The sequence below is a fragment of the Lissotriton helveticus genome, chromosome 3_1 (genome assembly GCF_964261635.1).
Source record: "Lissotriton helveticus chromosome 3_1, aLisHel1.1, whole genome shotgun sequence".
NCBI classification, from domain to species: Eukaryota; Metazoa; Chordata; class Amphibia; order Caudata; family Salamandridae; genus Lissotriton; species Lissotriton helveticus.
Window position 1 is genome coordinate 1803107843 of NC_136061.1, and position 14577 is coordinate 1803122419.

At 45.2% G+C, this 14577-nt stretch overlaps 1 protein-coding gene across 1 annotated transcript in view; it reads left to right on the forward strand.

Moving 5' to 3' along the window:
* The window catches only part of LOC144825162 (uromodulin-like), a 763320-nt gene that overhangs the window by 431816 nt on the left and 316927 nt on the right, over positions 1-14577 (forward strand). Inside the window, exon 4 of the mRNA XM_078684028.1 lies at positions 7878-8041. Coding sequence (XP_078540154.1) covers positions 7878-8041 — 164 coding nt within the window. The remainder of the gene's footprint in view (positions 1-7877; positions 8042-14577) is intronic.

The following is a 14577-nucleotide window of genomic DNA, read 5'->3' on the forward strand; positions in this document are numbered from 1 at the left end:
TTGGAATCCAGACAGGTCTTGCTGGGACAGGTGTTTTTTCTTCAGTGGCTGTTGGCTGTTGCTTTGACTTTATGTTGCTCAGGCTTTTTCTTGTTTCATTTAGGTCGTGTAAAACAGCCAAACCTGTGTCATCTTTGTAATCGTTTTGAACCCAGTTCTGCAAGTCATTATTGTAAGACTTGACGCAATAATGTTAATCGCACACTATTAGTGTTGGGAATTTGCGATCGGCATTTTCAAGCGCCATCTTTAAAGATCTTATTTCAGCTCGCTGAGTTGAGCAGTTTCTGAGTGATTCAGTTTTGGTGACTATTGGTCTGAATTTACCAAAGCGCCAGCGACATTTAACAATCGCGCACGCTGCGTTGTAGGATTTTTTCTCTACATCGTAATGTTGTGCAAATCTGTCCATGTAGATTACACATGTATACTGTTCGAGAGGTAGAATTTCGATTGGCAGGGGATATTCTTCTTCATATTTTCTAGTTTTTTCATTTTCGGGTCAAAATAGTATTTCACGTCTTCTGCAGCAAGAGAATTTTCCCATTGTCTCCATTTCGGATCTAATGCTACAGCAGTCAAATTGCATGGACTTGTTAATGCCTCAAGGGCTGATTCTGCTGTTAAAACAGTTATTCTTTTGCCTTGAGCTTGGGCTCTTTCTTTTGCTACAGCAGTTTGAACGGCTATTAGAATTTTTCAGTAGAACTGAATTTCATTTCAGCTTGTGTGTACAAGTGTGATTTGTAAGCTATTGGTACGGTTTCTCCTCATTAGAGGTTAGGTACGTGAATCCGCATCTTCCTGGGATGACTCGGATTACAAGGTTGCGTACGTTTTCGCGAGTTTGTAATTTTGTTTTAGCTAACATGTCTGTTTGCAATGATGTTAACATTTCTGTGTGTTTCTCAGTCCAATTGATTGGTTTGAAATCAGGTTTTATTAATTCATAGAGAGGTTTAACCCTCTCTGCATAATTTAGAATGTATGTTCTTCCGAAATTCAGGAAACCTAGTATTGATTGTAAGTTCTTCAGCGTTTTTGGTGCTTGGAGTACAGCGCACTTCTCTAAGAAGTTGTCTGCTAGGCTTTTGCCTTCACTTGATAATTCATATCCTAAAAATAGGACAGTTAGATGGGCAATTTGTGACTTTTTAAAGTTGACTTTGTAACCCTCTGCTGCGAACCCAAGTATTATGGTGTTCACTCTTTTCAAGTGTGTCTCCAAGTCGTCATCTGTGAGATAGATGTCGTCAACATAAACATAACATAATGCTTCATCATCATATATTTGTAGTAACTCTGTTACCCTTGTTGAGAATAATCCTGGGCTATTCTTGAATCCCTGTGGGAGTCGACAAAAGTGTTTTTGCGACCCCATTATTGAGAACGCGGTCAAATACCTGCTCTCAGGTGCAATGTTTTGACAAAAGAATCCATTAGAGATGTCTAACGTTGTTTGGTATTTTTTGCGCACAATATTATTCATTAGTGCTGCACTGTGTGAATGTTGTACTGCAAATGTTTTGCAACAGGAGTTTAAGTGTCTGTAGTCCAAAACTAGACGATATGAATCATCTGGCTTGGAGACCGGAAACAAAGGATTGTTCATTTGTGAAGTGCATGTTTCAATCACCCCCTGATATTCAAGTTGATTTAAGATCTCCCTGACTTGCTTTTTAGCTTCTTGTTTAACTGGGTACTGCCTTTGTGCAGTGGGTTGACTTTTTAACTGGATTTTTTGAGGAGGAGAATCCTCATCCCATCCTACATGATTTTTATATAATGCAGGAGCTTGGGCCACTGCCCATTTTCTTGCATATATGGATTTTTTATAAATTGAAATATGATTTGAGAAGGCAGGCATAATCATTTCTTCGCCATGAGGGCACTCCCTGACAAACTCTGGTGGCCAGTCTTTCTCAGCTAAAAGGATGTCATAGCCTTTCGAAAGGTTATCCCAAAAGAGACCCCTTACTTTCCTAGTCTTATCTCCCTCTATACGCAATGTTATTTCGTATATTTTATGAGGTTTGCTAACTCTGGTGTCTGCAGTTTCCACTTGAATGTATTCATTCGTGTCCACTGTCTCCAGAAGATTCATCAGGATTGTGCGAGCTATGGTCACTTCTGCTGCGCTGTCTAGCATTGTCTGGGCCCACTCTCCGTTTTTCAGGTGTGTCCTCAGTATCCTCGGCATGTTTAATTATTTTAATGCTGGCTACCTTCTTTCTTGGAAATTGTATTTTTTATTTTGATGAGCAGGTTCCTTGTCTTTGGACTTGACGTGCTCTTCCCTGTGTTCTGACCGTCCTCTTCTTTCTGATTTCTGCGAGGAAGTCTGAAAAGATCGAGAGGGACGTGTACCAATATCTTGATATCTATCAGGTTTTTTCAAATTATCCCTATTTCTAAGATTGTATCTTTTCTCAGAGGGCTCCATCTGGGGAGACTTGTTTCCTCGGTCTGGAGATCTTTCTCTCCGTTGAGGAGACCTTCCTCTGGACTGGAATCTTTTTTCTTTGGGAGTGGATTGTTTATTACCATCCCAACTCTTTTTTGGAGTATTTAGATTATTTTTAATAAATGTTTTTTCAGGGTTTTCAGTTAGTTGGGGTTTTACTGGTTTCCCACCCAAACTATCTCTTCCTAGTTCTTCATAGGATTTTTCTATGATTCTGGCAAGTTCAAATGGTTGTTCTGCTATATCTGTTTCTTTCAATTTCTGGAGGTAAGTTATATCCTCCATTGCCAATTGAACTAACTCCCTATATGCCTTTGTTAATTCTTTTATTTTAACTAAGAGTTCTTTGTTTGACATTTTATCAATGTCTGGATGTGGTGTGTAGCTGGCTAGAACCGGCCACGTTGCTACTGGTCTACCTAGTCGACCGAGCCTGGTGATGTGATTTTGATGTTTTAGGGTGCCTTTAAACCAGAGCAGGTGCTCTTGGTAATTTAGTGGGATTTCAACATCCTCAAAAGGAGTGTATTCATCGGAGGCTCCTCTATTTTGTAAAAGTGGAATTTGTGTGTTACAGCGTTTGCTGCTGGAAAGTTTATCCATGAATAGAATACCTCTGTCTGCCGATATTCATGGGCCTCTACCACGAATATGACTGTACCACCTCGTGATGTCGGTCCATTTTCTATAAGTGTAATAGTTATAGTTCTTCTTATATTTGCCGGGATGAGTATAGCATCCGGGTCATTCTGTTGGAGAGTTGTGTCATCCGCCACGAGTTGAGCTGCTATTCTAGCTCTCTCCGTTTCATCGTCACTTTCCACCATTTTACTGACAGAAAGGTTTTTGTTGCAGATCGAGTTTCAAGGGAAACAAAGATTAGGTGCACAATATTTTGGAACACTATATCCTTCAACGTTGATTAAACCAAAACTAATACATAGGAATACATAGGAATCTCTTCCGGCGGATTTTAACCTTTTACCCACTCCAGACGTCTATTGGAGTTTTTACGGGAAAAGGGTCTGTGTGAAAAAGCACGACTGAGATACTCTAACGTCTTGCGTTAGATTTATCGCCTTACCATTCGTTGGGCGCCATGTAGTGTAGTTCCTATATTCCCAATAGGCTCTGCGCATTGGAATAATATAAACAGCAGTGTAGACGTAGTACTGAGGTCAACTAGGTCTCTACTGACTATATTAATTAGTTTTGCCAGCTAGCTCAGAGGTCACTAGAAACTTTCTCGAATAAACAAGGAGGAGTTTAACTTCCCTGGATAGACAAGAAGGGATTAGCTTCTGACAACCATAAAACATGACAACTTTGCTCCCTCAGAATAAGAGTGTATCTCTAGAGTCGGGTGAAAACAATAGACAGCTATTTCACTCAGTCAATCGTGCGTACTTAGTTTCACCAGAGTGCAGAGAAATAGAGAGACGGGCGTTTTCAATAAAAGGTGTTATTTATTGAGCAGTCTTCTTTCTCATGCAAGAGAAATGAATTGCCACAATTGCAATACTTATAGTAAAGTAAAGTGCGTAAGTAAAAGGAGTATTATAAAATAATACTGTAAAAGCATTGATATGGTTTCTTAGCCATATGATACTTTAAAATAGATAAAATATATACATACATAAAAACATTGACTAATGTGCTCAACTGGTGCTTCTAAATACGCCTACCCCGGTGTACCTGACCTAAGCCTAATACATTGGAAGGAGTAAGTAAGTAGCAGTTTAAGTTAAGTTGGTTTTGCCAAGAATCTGAATCAAGAATTCTCTTTAAGGGTTTAGTCAGCTCCGTACCTGGGTAATAGAACGCAGGGGGTCTGGTATTTCTCTCTCAGGACTCGATATCCCAGCAACCCGCAAGGGCGGCAGGAAACACCGGAGCTGGATTTCACAGCAGGAGAAAAGACAGCCTCTCTCAGTGCGTCAAAAGGGAGGGGCGGCGTCCGTGGGCTCTCACATCAGCTGGGCTCTCGGGCAAGTAGATAGCCGCTCTGCTCCAAACCACCGTATGTTTGCTTAAGGCAACGTTGGTATATTTATACCTGAAAGGTGCCGGGTTTGACATAAGGTTGGACATAAGACGTCAATAAAAGATGTCACTAAGAACTGGCCGTTCTTTCAGTGCTCGCAGGAGTTCTAGGACAAATCAAAACAGAAGCATGGGGAATTCCCAGGTTGCTGGAGGTATGGTTTGTTTAAAGAACGCGTTGTACTTTCTAGGAGTCTGGGGAAGTAGCCTTGCTTAATTTGGACTGTGTGGGCTACGACTAAAAACGGATATGATTCTTATGCCTTTATAAGGATATTATTTATTATAGCCATTAAAAGGCATACATTGGGAATATCGAATTAGGGTCCTAGATAGAAATACAACAGGTTGGGGGATAGGATAAAACGTGGTGTAGTGTTGTAGCTACTAAGAAGCCTCTCCCCTGATGTAGTATTACTGCAAGAGACACATTTGATTGGAAATACATGCCATGCCATGAATCGGCGGGGTTATCGTCTTGTGGCACACTCTGGATTTACTACTGGTTCTAGGGGGGTGGGTATCCTAGTCAGGGGTTTCCTCCCCCTGGAGGTAGACGACATAATCCTTGACCACAGGGGGCGCAATGCTGCTCTTACTGGTAGATGGGAGGGGAAAACTGTCTCACTGCTTTCCGTATATGTTCCTCCTGGCCTGCAGACTACGACATTTGCTGATTTGGGGAGAGTAATTTTGGGGCTTCCGGAAGGTATCCTGGTGGTGGGTGGAGATTTCAATTCTGTTGTCTCCGGTAGGGAGGACTGTTACCCCCCCAGGGATCTCCTGAGATCACAGTCTTGGTTGGGTGGCTTTCTGGAGACGCTGGGACTGGTAGATTGTTGGAGGCTACTGCATCCGGGGCAGTCGCAATACACCTTCCACTCTGCTGCTTATGGTAGTCTCTCTAGACTTGATTACGTCCTGATGCCGGCAGCACAGGTCTCTTCAGTCAGGGAAGTCAGACATCTGGCTAGGGGTATTTCAGATCACTCCCCACTGTGGCTTTTGGTGGACACAAAGTTGGGGGCAGAGGGTCGAGTGGCCCCGATCAATCCTTGGTATCTCCGTGACCCCAAAACCCGGGCAGAGTTGGTCAAGTCTCTGGATCATTATTTTGCCGAGAATGTGGGGTCTGTGTCCTCCTCTGTTTCGCTGTGGGAGGCTTTCAAGACGCTTATCCGTGGCCAGGCGCTGTCGTTAATTGCTGACACCAAGAAGAGCAAAAGCGAGGCAGTAGTCCGCCTCGAGACCGAAATAGCAGAGCTGGAAAGGGATTTGGAGTTGGGTATCACTCATGACAAGATTCACCTCCTCAGTCTCAAACAACTTGATTATAAGGCATTGGTAACGGACGCTGCTAAAGTCATGAGTAGAGAGCAGCAGGGAAGTTTATGTGATGTGGGGGATAAGGCTGGGAAATTGATTGCTTGGTTAGATAGAAGGGAGAGGGCGAGTCGTGTTGTCCCTGTGGTTGAGAGAGTGGATGGAGTGAGAGTGACTGATCCTGCCGAGATTGTGGAGTGTTTTGCGGAACATTTTCGAAAAGTGTATTCCTCAGTGTCCGATAGACCAGAGGAAGACTCACATCTGCTGTTGCGAGACATTGCGTTGCCCTGCCTGTCGGATTCAGATAGGGAACTGATGAATGCGGCACTTTCTGTTGACGAGGTGGCAACTGCTATTCGTTCCGTACATTCGGGGAAAGCTACGGGCCCTAACGGTCTCCCCACCGAGCTTTACAAGCTGCGCCCTGACAAAATGGCGCCATATCTTCGCTCTATGTTCCTGGAATCGCGAGACATTGGCTCCTTCCCTTGTGATCAGCGACTTGCGACCATTGTGGTGATTCATAAGGAGGGGAAGCCGCCGGATCGCTGCTCATCTTATAGGCCTATTTCGCTTCTAAATGCGGAGCCCAAGATCCTCGCAAAATTGCTGGCAAACCGTTTGGTAAAAGTGATTAGCGACCTGATCCATCCAGATCAGTCCGGTTTCATTCCACATCGTTATACAGAATTGAACTTGCGGCGCTTGCATGGCGTTCTTGCGAGAGCAGCGTCACTGCGTGAACCGGCCATCTTGGCTTCCCTGGATGCTACGATGGCCTTTGATACATTGGAATGGCCGTATCTCTGGGCTGCTCTTGCAAAGTTCGGTTTTGGTCCTGGTTTCATCGGCAGGGTGAAACTTTTGTATGAGGAACCACTGGCTCCGATTGTGGTGAATGGTCGGGTTTCTAAGTCCTTTATTCTTGGGAGGGGCACGCGGCAGGGGTGTCCATTGTCCCCGCTTCTTTTTGCCCTCGCCCTGGAACCCCTGGCTGCTTGGCTGCGGAGGGTACCATCGATGAGGGGTATTCGGTGGACCCCGGATTTTGAGGACCGAATATCACTCTATGCAGACGATATTTTGTTGTATCTCACGTCGCCTCGAAAGTCGCTGATTGTATTGTTTGATGTGTTGAACTCGTTCGGGAAGAACTCCGGCCTTGTGATTAATTGGACCAAGTCCTGTGTCTATGTACTCTCGGGTGACACTCCTTCCTTGCCGCGCGGTTGTCCCATACAAGTGGCGCAGTCGGGATTTAAGTATCTGGGGGTCTTTATCACGTCAGACCCCGTGGTCAGTTATGACCGTAATCTGCTTCCCCCGCTCCAACGGTTAAAATCCGACGTTGTGGCCTGGCGCAGATTACCACTGTCCCCCCTTGGGCGTGCAGCTCACTTCAAATGATGTCTTTGCCGCGGTTTTTATCCGCGCTTCAGAACACATTTGATGTCATTCCGATGAGCTATTTTCGGGAGGTGGAAAGTTTGCAGAGACAGTTGATATGGGGCGGGCGTTCGCGTATCGCCCTTGCCAAGCTTAATCTTCCCTGGTATGACGGTGGTATTGCTCTTCCGGATATTAGGCGATACTATTGGGCCTCCCAGCTGGGAGCAATTAATCATAGAATGTACGGTCCTGCATTAAATCCTGCGTTTGAGATGGATTTGTTTATGTTTTTTCATGATGATAAAAAGAAAATTTTGAAGAATTAAGCTACAACTAATCCCGCAAATTACACCCAGCCCTCCTATGCTGTTCACTTGATTTGGCTTGACTCTAAATTTCAACTATTTTAGCAATTACAAATGCGAGTTATTTTGACTCCCTTTCTCACGTCCACTTGTGTAATGCTGATGTGGTGGTTGAGTTTTGTGACTTTAAAATCTGTATTTTAACCCCGTATATTGTACTTTTAATAACGTAAATAAAGTTAATAATGCTACAATTGAGAATTTAAGATATGGAACGCTGGAAGAAGTTTTTCACAACAATGACTTTTAATTTCTTGTCTTTTTTTAAACATCTATCGTTCCTGTCCTAGATAAATCCTATTGATAAAACGCTAACCTTCTCAAACATCCTGTTTGTTCCGCCGGACCCTACAAGTGGTCTTATAATAAGCAGTCCGCTGAAGCTTTCCTTCTCCTGTACCTACAACATGACAATGCAGACGAGCCTGCAGACGGCCCTGCTGCCCATTCTCCGGTAAGTGCATTTAAAAGGCGATGAATGCTGAATTTAAACACTTTCACCTATGGATCCTTAATTGTTTGTTTGTTGATTTGTCATTTTCTATGCCGTTTATCCTGTACTCCCTTTGCCTTTTATACTGTACTCTTTTACTGGAAAACTGCTATGATTCCCTCATCAGACTCTCCTTTTCCATCCTATGTTAATGTTGCTTGCATTTGTGCTGCACAGCCTGTGGTAGGTGTCACCTTCTAGCACTCTGGGTCTCCTCGGGGTGCCTCGGCACCTGATTCCTATTTATTCCACCACAGAGCGCAAGACGTTTTGTGATATCTTCTAGTGCTTAATTTGTAGTGCCAGGGCTCTCGTCAAGAGGTCACTGCAGCTTGTACCGCCCATTGCCCGGCTCAAATTAAGCACTGATGTCTTGTTGTTCGTGTTTAGTCATTTAACATCTAACACTGGCTGGTGGCAGAATCATGTTCAGTGAGAAGTGGCTTTGTCATTTTTGGTGCCATATACATCTGTCCGAGGTCCTACCAATTGCTTCGCATGTCAATCTTTTTGAGCGGCCCTTTGAGAGGGTCTTGCCCTGATATTGGTCGCATCTTTGAGCGGTATTGATATGAGATGTTCTTTTGTATGTGAATGTTCTATCTTTATGGCCAGTACTGTTAGGAGCAGCGACATTGCTACGTATAACTATATACTATACATGGGCATCCGCAGAAAATTTTAACTTCATCACCATCCTCCGACATGATTGAGCACAAGTATTAAATACATTTAATAAAAATTAAATAAGACAAAGAGCTTAAATAAACAAAGAAACCCATGGGGGGACAGAAAAATCTTGAGAGGCACCACAGCAGACGACCTAGCAACTACAATAAAACAGAGGGAAAAACTAAAAATGGCCAGAAAAAAATAAAAACATTCTATATCAGGTTGATGTGGTTCTAGAGCATGGGTACTCACAAACTTTCCCTCGGGGGGGGGGGGAATTTACAGTGTGGTTTGTGGCAGAGGGCCGCACCGGTAGGGGCGGGGTCAGTTGGGAGGGGGTTGGGGCTAGAGCAACAAAAGAACTATGACCATGAGGTTGAACATATGCCCCTGCAGCGGACGCCTTCATCCACTGAGCCACCAGACCCAGCATACACACATCTCTCTCTCTCTCGCTCTCTCCTCCCTCTCACTCCCCTCCCTCTCACTGTCCTCCCTCTCTCCTCCCTCTCTCTCTCTCTGTCTCCCTCCCTCTATCTCTCCCGCCGTCTCCCTCCCTCTCTCTCTCTGTCTCCCTCCCTCTATCTCTCTTCTCTCCCTCCCTTTGTCTCCCTCCCCCTCTCTGTCTCTGTCTCCCTCCCTCTCCGTCTCCCTATTTGTCTGTCTCTGTCTCCCTCCCTCTGTCTTCCTCTATCTCTGTCTCCCTCTGTTTCTCTGTCTCTGTCTCTCTCTCTCTTCCTCCCTCTCCCTCCCTCTGTCACCCTCTGTCTCCCTCCCTCTCTAATTATCCCTCCGTCTCCGTCTCCCTCTATGTCTGTCTTAGTCCCTGCCTCTATCTGTCTGTCCCTGTTTCCCTCCCTCTGTCTCCCTCTCTCTCCCTCTGCCTCCCTCCCTTTGCCGCCCTCCCTCTGTCTCTCTCCCTCCTCTCTCCCTCTGTCTTCCTCCCTGTCTCCCTCTCTCTGTCTCCCTCTCTCTCAGTCTCCCTCTCTTTCCCTCTCTCTGTCTCCCTCCCTCTATCGGTCTCTCTCCCTCTGTCTCCCTCTATCTGTCTCCCTGTCTGTCTACCTCCCTCTGTCGCTCCCTCCCTCTGCCTGTCACCCTCTGTCTCCCTCCCTCTGTCTCCCACTAAATCAACTGCAGCTCTGAAGCCCAATCAATCATTACACAGAAGCCATTTATTTCAGGATCTATTCATAAAATATGACCCTAGTACATTAATAGATCACTGGATGCATTTTTCATAATCCTTCACCTATCAACGTGTTTATGTTAAAGAAGAGCAGATCTAATCAATGAATTAGTCTTTTTAATTAGAGAAAATGGCCCCAAAAGAACAAAAGGATGGTGACTTGGTAGGCTCCGTCCTGCTTCTGTGTAAGGATACTGTGCGGTCTGCATTGCCCACACCCTGAGCCCATGTGGATGCTGCCACTGCAGTGAAGCATGCCAGTGAATCCCCCCTCCCCCCACCGCTTGCTGCAGGCACGTAACATGGCCACTTCAAGACTCGTCTGCAGCGTTCCCTTGTTCCATCAGGTCTGCGTTTCTGCACACTGCATCCTGCCACAGCACCATGGACGTCATTTAGGGGTCACCAGGGGCCGCGGCTGCGACCCCTGGCTTGTGCCTTTCAACCCATAACACTGCCTTTGGGACACCTGGCCTGACCGAACACAAAGAGTGAGGGAGGGAGACAGACAGGAAGTCTTTAAAAGACCCATTTACTTGTTAATTAAACTAAGTTGCGAATCGCCCGGCCCCCATAGAGCAGAGTGTCGGCCGCACTGCTGCATTGGTGTTTGCTGACACTATTTAATAAAAATTAAAAAAAACACAGGTAGGAGGTCTGCAAGGCACCTTAAAGGCAGACGGCCCATTGTCATTCTTTATGTGATGATCAGGAGCAGACAGAATGACAATGGGCTATGCCACAGTCTGCACGAGATTCGGGTGGGTCTGCTGCAGCCTCTAGAGTTCAGAGAGAAGTGCGAGAGGCCCCAAGTGAGAGAACTTTTCAACTCCTGGGGCTTCTCGCAAGCGAACAGCACAGCCTGCTGTAATTACCACATTGTCACTGGGTCAGCACTGGACAGACCGGCGATCCAGGGGGGGGCAAGCAACCCCCCTTGCCCCCCCCTGCGGACGCCCATGATGCTATATTTGAGCTCATTTGGACGTATGTGGGAGAGTCGACCTAATGCAGGCAGACTTATTGTGCGGTTCCGAGGGCCCGCCTGACCTACATGTGGCCACCTGGTGAACAGCAGCACAGAGATGCTGTTTACTTGACTGGGGCACCAACAATGAGAAAGATCTTAAACAAATGGACAAGCATACACGTTAACTTACGGAAAAGTAGCACAGAAGGTGTCCCCTACTGCTTATCTTTAGGAACTCCTTCATCTTTAAAAACATTGGGCTTGATTGACAAAGGTAAACTTACACATTTGTGTAAGCGTAATCTTTTCAGTATTCACCAAACTGCAAATTAATAGTAACTTTACGACTGCGGAGAGTCCGCAGACGGCGCGGAGCATAGAACTCCACATGTAAAAAGATGGTTCTGGCCCATCTTTTTATGTGCGGAGTCCATTATTGTAAAGTTATTATTAAATCACAGTTTTATGAATACCGACAAAGAGTATATTTACACAAATATGCAAGTTTAACAGGCCCACTGTGTAACAAACACGTAGAAATATGATGAGGTCTCCCTAAAATTCTAAATAGTGTATTTCTCTAACATATGGTGTGTTTCATCTTAGTACATCGGAATATATTACGTTTTTGAGTGACATTTTTAGAGGTGACAGATTTTGAACATGAAGTTGGAAACTTTCATGCCCTCACTCCATTTTGGACGGCAATGCCATTAGTGGCCCAAGAAGTAAGTCAGTTTTCAGGTGCAATGTCTACGTGGGCGGAGTTGTTGTTATTATACACTGAACAACATTATAGTCCATTAAAATAAATCAAACACAAGAGCAGTTGTTGTACAGCACATATCCTGAGCTCGCATACTTCAAGGTGTTCACATATGTTGTAATAGAGTAAAGGGATTCAAGGTGAAATAAAACAATTGCCAGGGATCACACACTTTAGTGAAGCCGAGAAGCTGATCGAAGGTTTTCAGATATTGCATTATGCAGTTCATCCACTAGATGGCTATCTCTTTCTGCGTTTCATTTTACATCAAAAGTTAATGGTTTGTCTTTAGATTTTAGGACATGAGATTGTACGTTGGTTGACTGGCAGAAGCCACATGAACACTCCGATCATTTTGGACTTGGGGATCTAAGAGTACCTTGAGCTCAGTCAGTTATATGGCACCGGTTGGAACTTTTAGTGTCTCTCTCACCTCTATTGTATTGTGGCAATTAAGGGGCAAAGGCATAGGAAGGACATGATTTTGACCATGATCAAACAATCTTGGTGAAGTAGAAGTACGGTACCAAAGTGATATTTTGTACATGGTTAGCCCACACTTTCTGCCTAGAAAATGATGAGATGATAGTGCACAGGGTGCTGCTGACCCATGCACACACGGCTCTATACAACCAAGGACTGCATACATTAACCACCGCCGGAACTTCCACCAACCATCGAGAAGACTACGCTCCGCCTACCTTTAACATGCATGTACTCCCCGCATCTAACGAAGTAGAAGTGAGGATGCTCCTTCTCCCACATTGCCACAAAGACCTGGAACATCCTCTGCATTAACCTCTGGATCATCCCCTCCCTTCCGGAATTCCGAATGGTCCTCGAAACCTGGCTGTTTCAATAAGCTTCCATGACATGCAAGCGCCTGGATACACTATTGGGTGATTAGCCATGCTTTATAAATCCTGATTGATTGGCAGGGTCCCTGCCAACCAGGTCTCCTGTGCCAGAGATCTTTCCTTAAACTGTACCTTTTTTTTCCATTTGGTACAACCCCTGGCACCTAGGGCATTGGCACTGAGGAGGGCCCCTAGGGCAGCAGCACAAATTGTGCTATCCTAGGGTCCCCTCACCAAGGCCAGGCACACTGCTATTGCAGACTGTGTGCCTTGGTTCAGACAAAACCGAAAAGTCAACATGGCACACATCCTTGTGTGCTATGCCACAGACACTGAATAGGATATAGGTAAGACACCCCTACAGCAGGCCTTATAGTCCTAAGACAGGGTGAACTATATCTCCTGTGAGGACATATTTGCATGAGCAGAGTTGCCCCAGCAATATCAATGTAGATTCTTGACTATTGTAAGTGAACAGGGAAGCTATAAGGAGTACCTAGATTGGACACTCATCATTACAAGTTCTCAAGCTCAATGATGGCTTCATTGTGTTATGGGATGTTTGGTACCAAACATCTAATCTCAATAAACCTGCAATAATTCCAGTGTTGGATTTATTAATAATTGCACACAGAGGACTCCTTAGAGGGTTCCGCTGAAACCTACTAACCCTTAGTGTGGTCACCAACTGTTCTAAGCCAGCCTGTCACCACCAGAGAGAGCTCTGGCCTCATGGGTTGAGCGCCTGTGTGCTCAGAGGTTGAGAACAATGCCTGCCCTGGGAAAAAGGGTTCACACCGCCCCCAGTCAGAACCATTCATGGCGGAATGCTTCAAAGGCCTTACTACATTTGGAACACGACCCTGAGCCCCTCCTGATAGAAGGAGGGAAAACAAAGAAAGAATAGGAGGTGTGCCCTCCTCTGCCAACTCCACCCCTCAGGTACTGGAAACGAGGTGAAGCACATTTGTCAGTACTCACTATCTTGAAGTTGGTAGGACTCCTCCAATCAGGGCTAAGGCTATGTCCTCCTCCCACAGGAGGTGGGCAAAATTGTGGATGTAGACAACCCAGGTGAGGGGCCCATTGGCCACTACCTGTCACTCCCTTGTAAAAGCCCCTAAAATGTTTATTTAGATGGCATACCCAGACCTGAACAGTAGTATCCACAGACACAAGAAGAAGGCAAGTGAAGAAAAGCTGTTGGACCGAGAACTTCAGACCTCATGGTGGACTGTGGGCGCGAACACCTGCCTGTTGCCATAAACTCAACCATCACCATCCTCCTATTCGTCTTGTCATTATGTGGCCTCCACAAACCCCGTAGGGTCATCGGCACTTTGCAAATTGACAAGGACTCCTGTGAGATTGTGGGGCTAACTCCCTGCACCCACAGGTCTCCAAAAACAGTAGAGTCAAGTCCAGCATCGTCCAGCATCCAGCCCGACAGACGGAACACTTGCTCTGGAGGGTCAGCTTGGCCTCTACATCAAGTCTTGAGGCTACAGTGCCCACTGGAGCTGAAAGACACGAATACCCAACGTACAGGACCCCTTGCTGCAAAAACCTACAAAATGGAGTCCAGGTGTACTCCAACTCTACAGTGAGCCAGCACCGAACATGGGACTTCAGCACTCAAGAGCAACGACGAAGATGATATGATGGCCTACATTGACCCTGGAGCGAATATGCCCCCTTTTCATGCATGCCGTCACCCCAAATGCAATTACAACTTGGTCATTTATTGCGCATACGGAGGTGACGGTGGCAAGACCAAAATGTGATCAAATTATTTCTTAAGCACCTGTTACAGTTGAAATCCACTTAGCCAAGCCATGTTTTTGGAGGTTCCAGTACTTGTTCTTGGTGCCATTTATATGCCACAGATTCTGTCTTTAATGGCCAATGTAATATGAATGGCTAAACACTTATAAGGTCCCAAAGGCGAGACCTATTGGCTATGCAAATGCTTGTTATATGTACAGTTGAGTAGAGTTGCACACTATTTTATATAGTGTATATATGACTTGATTTGCTTAAATA